The 17522-nt window shown below is 39.0% G+C and overlaps 1 protein-coding gene across 1 annotated transcript; it reads left to right on the top strand.

The window, feature by feature from the left end:
• The first annotated feature begins 2044 nt into the window (after positions 1–2044).
• zgc:112160 (serine protease) lies at positions 2045–9960 on the top strand. Its single transcript, XM_036584157.1, has 7 exons — positions 2045–2196; positions 3125–3228; positions 3803–3882; positions 3982–4060; positions 4265–4445; positions 8143–8276; positions 9693–9960. Exons 1-7 carry the CDS (start codon positions 2145–2147, stop codon positions 9852–9854), a joined length of 792 nt encoding a protein of 263 aa, XP_036440050.1. The 5' UTR covers positions 2045–2144; the 3' UTR covers positions 9855–9960.
• The last annotated feature ends 7562 nt before the right edge of the window (positions 9961–17522 follow it).

Here is a 17522-nt window from a genome sequence, read left to right as displayed (position 1 = left end):
GTTTGACCTGAGAAGAACTTTTCTGTCACTGTGCTTTAAAATTTTAGGCTAAGTCATCTATTGCTGTATCAAAATAAAGCAGAATCTGAAGTTCTGAATATCTTCAAACCATATTCATGCATGAGTCATTTCTCCAATTCTTGAAAAATCTCAAAATTTTAATTTATGTATCAAATCTTCAATTATAGAGGGAGTGTAGTATATAATAGAAATGCTACATGAAATATGTTCAGCCAATACCATGTAGCCAATTCTATCTGGTAATATAATAATATCTGGTCCAAGCTTGTCCCATGGTGGTCCATTGGTACTTGGTAGAGGGGGCTTGATAAACTGTGCAGCAACGGATGGGCTACGTAGTAGATGCTCCTAATAAAATGGCCAGTGAGTATTTCATGTGGTGTTGCCATTAATTTGTATTCTTTGAAAATGATCCGTTTATGTGTAATAAAATACAGACATATGATCTTCACTGTCATGCTTTAATTGTGAAATACACTTCGCTGGCTGGTGTGGTAAGAACTTTAATTCTACATCATTGTACATGTTAGAGTTCATATGGGTTTTGAATCATGGGGAGGGACCAGCTTTATCAGAATCAGAATGCAGTAATAGCACCTGTTGATAAAAAATGTTCCACGCGTTCTTTGCCTTGAATTAAAGCCAAAATCAATACTCTGGAAAAATTGTTTTGGTGATATGGTCAAATGAAAAACGTACAGAAAGTATAGGAAAAGGTAAAGTTTCCGTAATTACACAACCACTGTTCATTTGAAAAAAAAACATACATACAATATTAAAGAATGGCATAACCTCTGCACAGTCTAAATATTATTAAGTATTTTTTCCAATGTGTTAAATTCAGTACATAAACAGTAATTGCAATAATGTGCAGAAGTGTGTTCTCTGTAGAGGATGTGAAACGTATTTTCATTAACAACAAAAACGTAACATGACTCTATATCTGTTTTTTGATGAATATCTATATCTGCACATTGATCTCTCTCTCTTTCTCTCTCTCCCTCTCTCTCTCTCTCTCTCTCTCTCTCTCTATATATATATATATATATATGTATATCACTCTGTGTATGTATACACACACACATATATATATATATATATATATATATAGAGAGAGAGAGAGAGAGAGAGAGAGAGATCAATATATGGCTGCATATATATATATATTTGAATATATATATATATATATATATATATATATATATATAATATATATATATATATATGTGTATGTGTGTGTGTGTGTGTGTGTGTGTGTGTGTATGTGTATTGCTGTTGTCGGAAGAAAACCTCGTATCTCCAAAATGATAACTTTAGAGGAGAAGGAAAAAACCTGCTTTACTTTTAATGTAAGTCAATGGAACCAGACATTTTTCCTTTTGGTCCATTCTTCATGAAATTTACAAACAATGTAAAGAGCAACAGGTATTTTTGAATTATGTCAAAAACTCAAAAACATCAAAAATGGAGATACAATGTTTTCTCCCTACAGCAGTGATATGTATGTATACATGTATACATACATTCCTGTGTCCTTACGTCAAGCATAACATGTCCACGGCATCTCACATGCCCCTGAACCAAGCACGGGTTTTGGACCTTTGTATTTCTAAAACCCTGCGTACGGCCATGGTCACAAGTTTAATGTTATGGGGTTATTATTGTCAAAATGAGGGGAAAATTCAGTCTTTGGGTATGAGCAAGGTGTAAAAGAAACTACGGGGGATAAAAATAGTGATTTATTAACATGAACATTTCAAATTAGCCTGTCCATTTGGCATGACTAACAGGTTGCTGAATCGATTAAATTTATTTTTGATCACCATCCTCAATAAAATAATGATTGAAAAACCGTACTGCACATTTCACAAATTTTCTATATTTTTAATAATGTATTACTCACTGTACTTTCTGTGAAGGTCAGTGTGTGATAGCAGACGTAAAAAGGACATCGCTCGAGTAAAAAGGTGAGAACTGGCAGACTAGCTACAGGTGACAAACAGCCCGTGCTGGAATGGAAATTTTGACGTGTTGGGTTTTGAGCAGCTCATTGGTAAGACTGAGGTCAGGAAGAGGGGTTAAATAAGGCTACTGCTGCGCACAGTGTTGTCAGATTCACAGAAATGGCTTTCCTGTGGTTGGTATCTTGCCTTGCCTTGGTCAGTGCAGCGTACGGTGAGTGATTTTTCTCTGAAAAAAAAGTGGTTGCTTTCTAATGAAGAATGCCACTGGAAGGCTGGATTAGTTCATTTTCATCAAGTGTTTCACAGAAAAGAATGAATGAAGTAGCATGAAGATGTAAACTGAAAGTGAGTAAAACCTGTTAGCACTTGCTGATTGACTTGTTATACAATGATGTTGCAGTTTTCTTGTTATTATTACTCTTTTACATAGAAAATGGCTAAAAAACTGGCAATATCCCACTGGCATTTGGTTAGTGCCACTCCTGAGTGGCGGTTGCTGTTTGGTTAGTGCCACTCCTGAGTGGCGGTTGCTGTTTGGTTAGTGCCACTCCTGAGCAGCGGTTGCCGTTTGGTTAGTGCCACTCCTGAGTGGCAGACACCGAGGGCTAGTGCCACTCCTGAGGGGCGTTTGTCATTTGGTTAGTGCCACTCCTGAGTGGCAGGTGCCACTGGCGTTTGGTTAGTGCCACACCTGAGCAGCGGGTGCCACTGGCTATCCGTTGCAGATGCCAATGAGGAATCACTGTAAATTATACAAATTAATAAACTAAAAAAAGATCACAAGCCTATGCTTCTCATGTGTTGTTTAATGAATACACTGATAAATGGTCTTTACATTGTTTTAAGAAGAACATTCTGGGAACCAAAAAAAACCTTCCCGCTGAAAACATTAATAGAACATGTGCATAGTATTCTCAGAACATTTTTAGAGCAAAGAAATTCTATCTGGGTGAGAGCTAAGATAGTAAGATGTAAGCTATATATGGCATAGCTGTGGCTGACTACAGCTGGATAATAAAGCAGCATGAATTGTGCAAAAGCCAAGTCTTTTTCAAAAGCAGTGAGCGCTACAGTGCTAAAATCATACAAATCTATCTATCTATCTATCTATCTATCTATCTATCTATCTATCTATCTAGGCTGCGGCGTCCCTGACATCCCCCCCGTGGTGACAGGCTATGCTCGTATTGTTAACGGTGAGGAGGCAGTGCCCCACTCATGGCCGTGGCAGGTCTCTCTACAGGTACGCAGCTTTAGCACAACAAACATGTCATCAAATAAGGGCCTGAGATATCAAGCATGTCTAAGCATCTGTCTGATGCTAATGATTGTTATTAAGCTTTGACCTGCCAATACGCTAACACTGATTTAATTCTGATGCCATCATAACTCACTTTTGCACTCAAACTCATTGTAATGTTAGCATTGTGCAAGCCGAGTCAAATGTTCATAACTGCATATTTTGTGGAATAAACTAAACTAATCATTGGGTTAATTACTGCACTTAAACAATTACTCAAGTAAGCAAAAATGATACTACTCGCCTTTAGCTGCGGTTATCACACAGCATAGCTAACACAGTCCCTGCTGAAAAAACAGCACAGACCAGCATGGATTCCATACTGGTCTTAGCTGGTTTATGCTGGTTTAGTGCTGGTGTGGTGCTGGCCAAAACACAACATATGCTGGTTTTGGGGGTGATGCTAGCATGCTGATCTATGCTGGTTTTTCTAGACGGGATGTCATTTCTGTGCACAGATTCAAATACTTCTAGCAATTTCTCCCAACTAATGGTTCATTTTTTATGTTATTTACAGGACATATTTGGCTGGCACTTCTGCGGTGGCTCCCTGATCAATGAAAACTGGGTCGTGACTGCAGCTCACTGCGATGTCAGGTACATTCCATACATATTTATTATACGGAAAACAATGGGCTGAGAACAATGCATCACAATCCATGCATGGTTAACTTTAACCATATGGTAACATTGCAGAACTAGCCATCGTGTGATCCTCGGAGAGCATAATAAAGCCAAGAGTGGAGAGAACATCCAGACTCTGAAAGTGAGCAAGGTAAGACCTTCACGAATCTACAGTTCAAAAAGGAGCAGGCGATGCTGGAAAACAATGTTCATTCGCTTAAAGAAGTAATTCTTGAATCATTTTAAAAATAAAAGAAGAAAACTGTAATATAACACACATTGTACTATATAGTTTATGTATATGAAGACGAGAGACAAATTCCAAAAAATTAATTTGATTAAATCCCCCTCCCAGGTGTTCACCCATCCCGAATGGAACTCCAAAACCATCAACAATGACATTGCCCTGATTAAGCTGGCTTCCCCTGCCTCCATTGAGTCCAATGTTTCCCCCGTTTGTTTGGCTGAAACCAATGATGTGTTTGCTGCCGGCCTGAAATGTGTGACCACTGGCTGGGGCGTGACACGTTATACTGGTGAGATACAAGACATTACATCAGGAATGCACCGAAATTTTTGAATTGTGGGAGAATGCTGATATCTGATATTTTTCATGTATATAGGAATGACAATGCAGACAAATAGATTATTCATAAATTCGGACTAGCTCTGCCTGCATTAGCATTATGAAAAAACTTTTCTGTAAGGTCACAAATACAGTAAAATAAATAAAATGTGAGTATATTCTAAGTGTTCTGCATTTCCAGAGCACAGAAAGCACATCATCGAATAAGGGCTTAAAATATCAGTCATATCTGAATATTCATATCTGAATATCTAATGCTAGTAATTGTTTTTAAGCAATGATTTACCAAGATACTTCTGACATCACCTTCTGGTGTTTTTTTTTTAAAAATGCACAGATCCTTGAGCCCTTATTTGAAGTGCAGTTTTGTTCTTCTAGTTGAATTTCAATAGTTTGAGGTTTTAAACCTTAAATGCATGCCTTGGTGACAACCTGTGACTCCCCTCGCCCTCCACCTCATCAATGTATTCAAGTAGATGACAAAATTTTAAAACATAAGGCATACAATTAGTTGGAGAAAACACTCGTGCATTTAAGGGTTAAAGCAGCAATTCAGTGAAAAATCATATTTATGTAATTTTCCCTTTACTCCAAATGTATGGAGTTGATTAAGCACTGGAGCTACAGGGCTAATGTAGCTAAGAAGTAATGAAAGCTTATACCTCACAAATTAATATTGTGTAAAATGCATTTCTCAGTTATCACACGCTTGCCACAAGCCACATCAAGCTGTTAAAGCTGCACTATGTAAGATTTTTTTATTAAAATTGAAGTAGCATTATGAAGTAGCATTATGGAGAAAAAATGGTAAATGGTAAAGTCACCCTGTAAAAGCCTGAAATAGTATTAGTAATAATAAAAGTCAGAGGTATTGGCTCAAATTTTGCAGGAGTTTTTCAAACCATGTTATACGTCTTTACGTATTAACGTCACATGCACAGCCTCAAAAAGAAGGTCTGGTTCAGTGTTTAGATTTCAAATGCAGTCCAAAATTATACCAATGAAGATATGAGGACAAAAGTAGGTAATTCACCCACATCCTCAGAAGACACGTCTTTCACCAAGTTTTTACTGAGTTCTAATTGAATGCTCTTTCAGTGGGGGTTTGAAGCACAACTGACATTACAAAATGTTCTATAAACATACACTGAAAATCTTTGGGGGGCACACCATAACCATCAGATTCAGTTTCACCTCAAATTCACGTTCCCCTTCACAAGCCCCATAAAAAGTCCCCAGGGGCATGCATTTACTGAGAGGCAATCAGCACCCAACAACACTGCAACTACGGAAAGTGAAAAAGGTCTGAGAAAAGTGTAAATCTCTGCTTTAACTGTGGCAGCTGGATTCTTAAATTGAGGCGTAAGAACTTTTCACCAATTTTGTTTTCCATTTTTTCAGTGCTGTATGAATGCGCACATTCACGATCATAATTTATGAGGTCACGTGAATTTGAAGAGGAACCGAATTGGACGCATTTGGGTGCATATTTTCGAGACATGCCTTTAGGTTGCTAGTGCTGGAATGGTAGCCTCAGGCTACGTTAACATTACCAGGTTAAAGCGGTTCAAATCTGATTTTTTGCCCTAATGTGACTCAGATCTGATGTTTTCAGGGCTGTGTGGACACACAAATCTGATCTTTTCAAATCCGACCTGAGCCATTTTCATAAGTGGTCCTAGATCGGATACGTATCCAATTCACAGCAATGCGACCTTAATGTGAATGCTCAGATGGGAATTCATGCGTTTTTTTCCCATTGCACGTGCGCCATCATTCAGCGTTACCATGGCAGCAGCGCCGAACAGAAGTTAAAGCCTGTAAATGGTGGAAAAGCAACACATCTCACCTTTTCACCTTTATCTTGCTCTAATAATGAACAGCTGAGAGCTGTAGAGTTAATTACCTTCACAGCGAGGCTCATTCTGCTCGTTCTGCTTGTTAGATGGTTTGCTGATGATGCATGTGACGCACGTGATTCATTCATGTGACATTACTGAGTAGGATGTGTGCATGCGGGTCATTTCAGGACGCTGGTTTGTTTATATTAATGACAGATTTGAATAACTTACCTAAACGAGTGTAAACCATCCTTTCAGAGAGATCAGATTTGAGCAAAAAAATCGGATTTGAGCAATGAGGATTGTAATGTGAACGTAGCCAAAGTGGCTCAGGTCGGATTTGAAAAGATCAGATTTGCGTGTACGTTTGCATGAAAACATCAGATCAGAGTCACATTAGGGCAAAAAATCTGATTTGTGCCACTTCAACCTGGTAATGTGGGTGTAGTCTAATTGTAGCTTACATAGCATGCATACAACTTTATCTCGAGGTTCCACAATGTTGCGATCTACTGACCTTTAAGCACTGCTCCGAAGTATTTCCAAACGGGGCTTTTTGGAGTCCTCAAAATGCAAATCACTCTCCCTTCAGCCGAGTTGGGTTGTAAACCCTCTGTCATCATTACCACACAGCTGTTGTTGTTGAATGATTTGCTATATCTCTGCTGAATATCAGACTGCATACATTACGCACTTTCAATAATATGGCTACTGCTAGAATACAGGGATACACAAAGACAGATTCATGCGGCGCTATTGAACAAACTCAAGCAATTACATGCTAGAATACAAGGATACAGAAACACAGACCTATGTAGCTCTATTGAACATACTCAAGCAATTATTTGTTAGAATACAGAGATACACAAACACAGATTCATGCGACTCGATTGGACATACTCAAGCAGTTATTTGCTAGAATACAGGGATACACAGATACAGATCTATGCAGCTTTATTGGACATACTCAAGCAATTATTTGCTCATTTCAGCTGGACCTGCGTTTCATTTTAAATCATGAAAGTGACATTGTGTGACTCATGTCCGTCATGCAGCGTGTTCAGTGCAGTGGCCCAGGCCCATGTGAGAACTCACAAAGCAGGCAGCTGTAGTAATAGCTGTTTTTTTGTTGAATGTCTGTTTTTTTAAATAATTTGATTATATAATCCAATTCAGAATATTTATTGACAGACAGAAGCATATTATGCACATGCCAGGGCCCAGGGGGGCCACTGGGAAGGCCAGCGATTGTATCTAGGTGGCCATGGACCCCCTTGCCCCCCTTCTCCCCCCATGCTTTCATTGCACATTACACATTTCCAAATGGGGAGGTCTCCAAATACCCTAATCTGACATAGTGTTGCTTTAAGTAATCTCAATATGTGACTTACTTACGTGGTTTTCAACACTGTATGATATATAGTTATCTATAAAAATGGACAAAAGATGCTGCATAGCTAAAACAGTAATATATTATACAGTAGTATGTTAAACACTTAAAAAAAAAATAAGATTACATACCTCAGCATGCTTTGTCATGTGTGGGATGATTAGGCATGCAGTTTGCACAGTGCTATACGGTGATCATAAGCTTCCATTATATGCTAGCTATATTAGCCTCATAACTTCAGGACAAAAGCTACAAAGGAAGCTTCAGACGTCAAACATGTCCTGGCTGAAACATTACTTTTAGAGTAAGGGTAATACGTACATTTTATTTTTTATGCTGAACCGCTGCTGTTCTACAGTGTTGGGCACCGTATGGGAAAGGAACATTTCTTTTACTGTCTCTGTCTTGTTTTCCAGCTCTGTTCACACCTGATAAGTTGCAGCAGGTCGCACTGCCTTTGCTGTCTAATGAGGATTGCAAGAACTACTGGGGAAGCAACATCACCGATATCATGATCTGTGCTGGCGCTGCTGGTGCTTCTTCTTGCATGGTGAGAAACCCGCAACCGACTTCGCCTTTTACCTTTCTCTTTCTCGTTCTCTCTCTCTCTCTCTTTATTGTTCAATCCACATACCCACTCTTCACCCAGAATCAAAAGGAAAGCAGACACCATTGTTACTGACCCCATGCATCCTGCTCACTTATTTTTCAATCTTCCTTCACGGGTTATACCAAACAATCAAAACAAAAACCGAAAGACAGAAAGACAGTCTTTTCCCCCAAACTATATCTCTGCTCAATATCAGACTGCATACATTACGCACGTCCATTAAAACTGTTACTGCTAGAATGCAGGGATGCACAAACACAGATCTATGCAGCCCTATATTCAATATAATTTAGACCTTGTATGCATACACAGTGTCCACAAATATCCAGCTCTTCCAATATATCACACATACTACCTCTGCATGAAATGCGATGCTGCAGCTTGCACACATTAGTAATTTATACATAATACAGCGTTTGCCCTGCAGAACAATACAGCACATAAGTTCCACATGCATCCTTTTTCCAAATATACAAATAGTTGTATCAGTTACTTTACCCTAGGCTTGTTGCAATTTAAAAAAAAAAAAAGTTAATTACCTTACCTGTTATTGCAGGTTATTATATTATCATCAAAAAAAATAAATTTTTTACAAATATGACTTCAGACAAACAAAGCTTATAACAGACATTCAGGTAATCTTTTTTACTTTATTTACTGTAGATATACAGAGAAGCATGCAGTAAATATTCCAACTTAAAATCGAACCCAACTGAATATTACTGGATTCATCTGTTAGCCAATTGGCAGTCTGATGAACTGCTCAGGCTGAGTTTAAGATACTTTTGTGGCTTATACAAAGCCTTGGCTATGTCTGTGGCTGCAAACATATTCGTTAGGATTTTTTCCTTCTGTTAGCTGGTGGGATGTGAGTTTTCACCTTTGTGATAGATAAAAAGTTCTCTGCACTTCCTTCTGCCAGGCTGCGGTTCTTGGAGATAGGAGATCAATCCTGTCTTGGCTGATCGACTACATCTGGGAAATAGATTAAATAAATAAATTATTACTTCAAATAACCTTTACGTTATGAGGAGGTTCTTCACAATCACACATCTTATTTACACACATCTTTAAGTTCATCTAAAGATAGTTATTTAAAGAATCATCCACTGAAAGGTTCTTTATGGCCCCAAAAGTGTTTTTTCTTTAATATTGTGCAAAGAACTCTTTTTTTGTGTAATACCTTTGGTAGGTGTACTTGATAAAACCACCAGTGAGTTTACATGTTAAACTACCAATTCAGAGTTTGTCCAAACACTTTATAAATCACATTACTTGGCCAATAAAACCAATTCAGACACTGATTCAGATCCTCACTCATACTCGCACATTCTATTTCCTGTTCTCTTTTTGCAGGGTGACTCTGGTGGTCCACTGGTGTGCCAGAAGGGTAACGTGTGGACACTGGTGGGCATTGTGTCCTGGGGCAGCAGTACTTGTTCCACCACCGTCCCTGCTGTGTACGCCCGTGTCACTGAGCTTCGCGCCTGGGTGGATGGGATAGTGGCAGCCAACTAAAGCCCCTACATTTCCTCACTACCTATGTAGCTTCAATACTGTCTCCCCTTGAACTGTACCAATCTTCAAATCCAATAAAAGCACCCTTACTTTCATTGCCTTACAAGCAAGACCTCAATGGCTCAGTTCTGACAGGTGGGGGCACTAGATGTCCACAACATTTAGCCAACACATGGGTTTAGAACGTCTCCTGCATGTAATTTATCGATGGTTTAAAACATTAATGTGTTTTGATGTTGAAGTAGGCAGATATTAATGCTCACCAGGTAAACGTCTCTCAATTCTGATTGTTGTTTATGATAATTCTGTCAAGCGCTATGAGTTCACTCAGAGTTCACAGTATGGGAGTTTTCATTAAAAATGAGACAGCAGTTAAGTCACAAACAGCAGACACGGCATTCAGCCGTAGGCATCTCATGCATTACACCCACAGGATCATGAGCACAGTCCAAACATGACAGCCCACAGACCAACAGCAAATGGCTCCAATAAACCATACTCAGCAAGATAAATAAATAAATAAATAAATAAAATAAAAAAATACAAAAAAAAAGAGAAGTAAGGCTGCCTTTGTTTAGTCTGCACAACAAGGTCATCTCGTTTTCATCAGCACACATAATAATCTGTATAAAACAGCAGGTTTTACTTGAGTAAGTCAAAACCCTGGGGACCTCCAAACAGGAGAGAAAACAGCATAAGGTATTTCCATGACAACGGCCTGATCCTCCTTGAGGAGAGTGTGGTATGGAGCAGGTTACTTGTTGCGCCGAATGAAGCAGAGCAGAGAGGCTGGAGAGATAGCATGACGCAAATAATACAATGCGAGAGGCACTTAAATTCTCTCTGTGATCCTGTTAGAAGCTATTTATACACAGAACACAGGGAGCAACAACACACTGTGAAACGGCAAAAACATCCAGTCTTTGTTTGCATGTAAAACCGCTAATGTAACTGAAGGAAAAGTTTCTGGCCATAAAGCTGCGAAAAATAAGGCCTGCGAGCACATAATCGTCCATGATTTCATATATGTGAGTACATGTTTTACATTCATTGTGACCGGACAAATAAGCTACAATTTTCTCAAAGTGCGTTTCTGAGAATTCCCTGTGATCCACCGTGTCACATTATTTTCTGGTCAGTGAGCCTTTCTTTCTTCTCTCCCGTTTTATTTCAGTGTTTGCTCTATGCAAGCTCATGGTTAGACTCTAGCCAAGCTGGAACTGAATGTTCCTGGTAGAATGAGCAAAATGCATTTCGACTCACAGCCTTGCGTCTATTTTCACAGCACTCAATTCTTAACCCGCAGAAGTGACCGAAGAGGTCCTAGGTTTTTGGGGCCGTTTTCGAGAACTCCATGTGAGGGAAGTATGGGTAAATCATAAGCTATTGACGTCAGTTGGCTGGACTCAGAACTAGAGACAGAGAGCATAATGATTCAAACCCACATTCTCCCTGAGGGATGTCTTCAGAGTCAAGTGCATCCAGTTTGCCTGCATGAGCTCCAAACGAGAATGGACAGGATTCGTGGCCTTGCATTAAAAACTATGCTGAGTTGAAGAAGGTGGTGTCATGATCATTAATCTTGCCATAGTGGGAGTAGATAGAGGCTAAATATGATGAAGTAGGTTCATAAGTACTTGGACAGTGATACAATTTTTGTTGTTTTGCCTCCGTACAAAACAGAGTGATAAAATATTGGATTTGAAATTATAAAAAAGGACTGAGGTTGAAGTGCAGAATGCCAACTTTGAGGAAATATACATACATACATACAAATATATATGTATGTACTTACATACTCTTTATGGACGGAAGTATTGGGACATACCTCTTAGTCATTGAATTCAGATGTTTTATTCAGTCCCATTACCACAGGTGCATAAAAACAAGCACCTAGCCATGCAGTCTGCCTTTACAAACATTTGTGAGAAAATGGGTCATTCTAAAGAGCTCACTGAATGTAGTGCACGGTACTGTAAATTTCTTCCCTCCTATATCGCACAATCAACTGTGAGTGCTATTATTAAAAAGTAGAAGGTACCACATCAACTCAGACCACATAAAGTTACAAAGCAGGGTCACCGAGTACTGAGGCACAGTTCCAAACCTCCACTGGCATTAAAATCAGCACAAAAACTGTGACCAGAAGCTTCATTTAATGAGATTCCATTGCCAAGCTGTTGCATGCAAGCCTTACATCTCCAAGCACAATGCCAAGTGTCAGATGAAGTGGTGTGAAGCACACCACCACTGCACTCTGGAGCAGTGGAAACGCATTCTGTGGAGTGACAAATCACTCTTCTCTACCTGGCAGTCTGATGGACGAGTCTGGGTTTGGCGAATGCCAGGAGGACGTTTTCTGCCTGACTGCGTTGTGCCAACTGTAAAGTTTGGTGGAGGAGGGATAATGATATGGGGTTGTTTTCCAGGGGTTGGCCTAGACCCCTTAGTTCCAGTGAAGGAAAATCCTAATGCTTCAGCATACCTAAACATTTTGGACAATTGTATGCTTCCAAATTTGTGGAAGGCCCTTTTCTGTTCCAGCATGACTGAGCCCCAGTGCACAAAGCAAGGTCTGTAAAGGCATAGTTGGGTGAGTTTGGTGTGGAAGGACTCGACTGGCCTGCACAGAGCCCTGACCTCAACCGCATCAAACACTTTTGGGATGAACTAGAACAGAGATTGTGAACCTGGCCCTCTAATCCAACATCAGTGTCTGACCTCACAAATGTTCTTCTGAATGAATGGGCAAAAATTCCCACAGACACACTACAAAATTTTGTAGAAATCTAGAAGAGTGGAAGCTGTTATAGCCGCAAAGGGGGGACCAACTCCATGTATGGATTTAGAAAGGGATGTCAAAAATGCTCCTGTAGGTGTAATGTGTAGGTGTCCCAATACTTTTGTGCATATAGTGTGTATCTAGATATAAATTACTATCCTTTTTACACATTGACCACCCCCTCACTAATTTGATGACATCAGATGTAATTGGATGCATCAGCGTAACTGCAAATAAAACTGTTGAGCTCAAAACGTGTTAGAAAATTCTTTAGTCAGTGACTACTTGAGGTTTGTAACCCAAAAATTTATCTTCTCTGCTGATGCCCTGCAAGTCCTGTAATCAGGAGCAAAAATTTGATCTGAACTACATATGCGGATGCCTTGTGGTGTAGATTTAACAGGAAATATTATTATAAAATGAGCTGTGTACTTTTTTTGACAGCCATCCTGCTACCCCACAAAAATGATATAGCGTAATTGTTAAAAGCGGGGGAGGACATGTTGCATCCATCGACTCTTGAATTTGCAACAATGCCCGTAATATACCTACTTTGAGTGCCTCTTTGTTTTGCCAGGAACTTTGTCTTATCTTCAGTGAGAGAAATGCATATCTAGTGGGGTTTAGTTCAGTTCAGATAAATTGCCTTGGCCAGTCAAGAACCCTCCACCTTTTGGCCATGAAAAGCCCGTAGATGCTTTAGCAGTAACACTGAGGCAATTGCCTTGCTGCTATCGGTGAAGCACCATTGGTGAATTGGATCCATGCAGTTAAGATGCTCCGGTGCACTTCAGAATTCATCCAGCTGCTGTTGGCAGTCATACTATCAGGAAAGATAAGCGACAGTTTCATTGGCAGCTGTACGCACCCTTGCCACCACGTTTGGCAGATGATATGGTCTAGTTTTCTCCAGACTCACCTCTTTCCAGAAACATTGTCCCAGAGCTCTTTGTCCTAGAAGTCTAAGACTTTTTTCACAAACTGCAACCCAGCCTTTACTTTCTTGAGGCTTACCAGTGCTTTGTGTCTTGTTGTGAACCTCCTGAGGTCGTGCTTGTGTATCTTTTCTTTATGGAAATATATTACCACTGGTCAAAAACAAACACACACACAAAAAAAAAACAAAAGCAGTCTCTCCAAAATAGCCTCAGCCTCCCGAATGGAAACGGAGCATCTGAGATCTTTTGCATGCAAAGCTGGCTATAACTATCAGGGTTTTTTTAGTTGCATTCTGATTAACCATCTTCAAGTCCATGTTTACGTAAGTTTAGTTTTTCCAGCTAAATTCAGGTCTTCAGTAGCTGCCTGCCCTGGACACTGTGATGAAAAATGAAACAGTAGGCCGTGATTAGTCCTTTTGTACATCAGTCAAACGGCCTCATCCTCACAATGTAGGCGGCTCTTAGCCACATTATGTTGTGAAAAGCACTATAGAGATGAAAGTATGGCTTGTGAGACTACCAAAACACTAACTTTACAAGAGAAAACAAAAACTTAATTTTTTATTGCAAGTTAATGCAAATAAAGCATTTCTATTGGCACATTCATCATGATGTGTTTAAATGATGTAGAAAATGAACATTGAAAAAAAAGGCAGATGTTTTTCTTTGTTTGATAGCAATGATATGCCTACATCCTGCTGAGTGTTCTTGATCTGTTGATCAACAGTTGAAAAGTTCTTCGTCATTTATCCTTTGATCATTCACTGCTGTGTGTAGACACACGCCTGTGTGTTCTGTCTTCTTCAACATACTAAACAGTGGATTGACACACCTAAATTTTGGATGTCTCTGATTGATTTATTGTGATTTATTCAGCCTCATGACAGCCTGCATTGCTATCTCTGACACGTCTTTGCTTCTTTGAACTCTAGCCCTTTTGTTAGATCTCTTGAGCATGAACTACTGCTGCAAAAACGTACATCTGGCCAAATAGGCAGGTGTCTGATTACTTTTGGATAACATACCTTCAAATTAAAGCTGACAGACTAGACTTTAACTTCATAATCATTGTTTCTTTTCAATTTCAGTGTGTCTGAGTACAGAGCCAAAACAGTGTAAGTCATGTCAGTGTCTAATTACTTACAGACTGCACTGAGAAAAACCACAAATTTGTTAAATATGTGTTATTTCTTGATGGATCTGTTTACATATCCCACCAAAATATATGTCAGACTACTGCGTTCAAAAACATGCAACATAAATCATTATCACACTTAAAACTAAAAGTTTAAAAAGGTGGTCTTTGGAGTGATGCCATAGAAGAACCCCTTTTGGTTCCCTAAAGAATCATTCAACATAGGGTACTTTAAAGAGGCATTCCGGCCTAACCCTAACACTTGCCAATGTCATTGTAGTGTTCTACATTACAATGTTTTCATGTTATCGTTCAATGGACTCTCACTACAACACACAGCATGCATTTCCCTATATGACATACATTGGGAATCAAACTAGGGCTAACATTAGTGTTACTCTTGACTTGACTCTTTACTTGACCTTGGTTGTTGATTTTGTCTTCATGCAGCCCAAACTGGACACCAGAGACAAGTTTTTTACCCTTCCAGCTAAAGAAAAGAAGACAAACTGGGGTTAAACATCAAACAAGTAGTTACTTTTCTAACTTTAGCTTTTAGCTGATTGTCTTCATTATCTGACAAGCAATTTCTGTCATTTTCCTTCCACTATAGTGATGATGTAGGATAGAGGCATTACAGTTTGAAGCTAGTGGTTAGTCTGTAGTGTAGCAACAATGCTTGTTAGCGTAATAGCTAATCCAGTTGAAGCTTAAGTAAGTTTTAAAGGAATGTAATGTGCAACTTGATAAAATTTCAGCTAGATTAGTTGATCATTTCATTTAAATGAGTTATTCTGCTAGGTAGCATACTTGCTGACCGAACTACATGCTAGCCAACCGTTTTAAGTTGCTTTTTGGCTGTTTGGCTGTGATACGGATGACACAGGCAGCTTCTAGCACATGGCAAATTTATGCTCTAGTTCAGTAATTTACTCTTTCATTATAAAAAGCTGTGCGTCACGTCATATCAAAAGCACAGAACTCCGAAAAACCAGCTCTGGCAAAAGTTTATAATGTTCAACATGGCGGAGCAGAAACTGGTCTGCAGAGTAGACTAAGTTTATGCTCTGATCTTTAAAAGACGGTGGTGGGACGTCCAGCTTATGTGTCTCAGACACGTCTTCCTCTCAGCCTTCTTTAATAAGTACATGTGAAGTCTGTTTTCCTGAGTCTGACATCATTTTAAAGCAATTAAAAACTCCAGCGCACCAACTGGAAACTCATCTCACTCGGACTGGACCTCACGTGATGCTCGCTGTCATGGCAACGTTTACACTAAGTGGTACTCCACGCATGTCATTTTGGATCGGATTACTTGTAGTGAGCATATAAAGGAAGGTTTTCATCAGGTTGTTGAATAGAGTGTGCATATAAACACCTCAGTCTTAATCTGTAATCGGAATGTATTCATTCGGATTGGCAAAAATCTTTGCATGTAAACACAGCCAGTGCTCTGTACCTGAATGAAGTGAGTATCCTTTACTAATGGCTGTTAAGGACTGTTTGATCACTGTTAGTCATGTCCTTGAGTTAGTAGCAGTCGCTAAGATATTGTCGCTGTCCAAAGAAAAAGATGTATCTTCAAAATAATCACTGTACAGGAGAGGACAAAAACATTCTTTACTTTTAGTGTAACTTCATGTAAAGGGATTTTATTCCAAGCAATTTCACCTATATATGAAGGTGGATTGATGTTATGTTAATGTATTGATTTTATAACTATATAAGAATGTCTTTCATATGCCTCATCTCATGGCAGAATACATGTGTATTTGTGTATTGTGTATTTGAGTGCGAGGAGGTATGCAGCAGGAAGTTTAAGTCTTAGGGAGTAGGGGACTGTAAAAAGTTTGGGAACCACTAGTCTGTAAGACTGAAGGTTTTTCTAAAATGAAAGTGTTTACATGCACTCAGTAATCCAATCATAATTTAGTTAATTTGAGTATTCAAGTGGTCATGTAAACAGCACACTCTGATTTCTTAGATCGGATTAAGGCCGTTATCAGATTTCTAGAAATCTAATTAAAAGAGCTGGGTTTTAGCTCAGTAATCAGCTTTTTTAGCACACACATACTCTTACTCTGATTTCTTTAATTTTTCTCAGTCTGCGCATGTGCATAAACAGAGCGCTGTCCCAGAAACAGTTTTTGCATTATGTTAACATCACGTCTTCTTCTGTGAGTTGTGACTCGTGTGGACCCAGAGTTTTCTCATTAATTGATTACCCAAGTGCATGTAAATATGTTTAATGAATTAAAATCTCATTTTCTTCAGTTGTCAGATTATTAAGCACATGTAAATGCAGTCAATGAAAGGATTGTTATGTGAAGCTGTATTGAACCTGGTGCTGCTGTGACTTGCGAGAGAATAGCATTGCAGTAATGACTATGACTGTAGCAAAACTAACTTATCAAACCTTTGGTTTTATTAATTAATTGCATTAAAAGTGGCAGTCCTAATTTAAGTCATTTTGTTTGTGTTTTTTTTTTCAGGCTAAAATTTCACAGGTCTTATTTAAGTTAAATAAGCAAGCAGAATCATGTCAAGCAGAATCAAACTGCTTTAACTGAGTAAAACAACACCCCTGACAAATTCTATTCAAGGAAAGAAACATTCTAGCCATTTGAATGAGCTGAGCAATGCTACTAATTCAAAATCTTCAAAAGGGGAAAAGCTGAAGATCCCTGGTCAGTAGATAACCCAAACCCAGTTGTATTGTGAGAGATATCCCAAGATGAAGATTCCCAGGGCCCAGGACTGCTAATCACTGTCCACTCTTTTATCTTCAGTCACTCACTGACTTCCCTGAT

This window comes from Colossoma macropomum, unplaced genomic scaffold, assembly GCF_904425465.1.
Source record: "Colossoma macropomum unplaced genomic scaffold, Colossoma_macropomum, whole genome shotgun sequence".
Lineage (NCBI taxonomy): Eukaryota > Metazoa > Chordata > Actinopteri > Characiformes > Serrasalmidae > Colossoma > Colossoma macropomum.
This window is presented reverse-complemented; position numbering and strand designations above follow the sequence as displayed.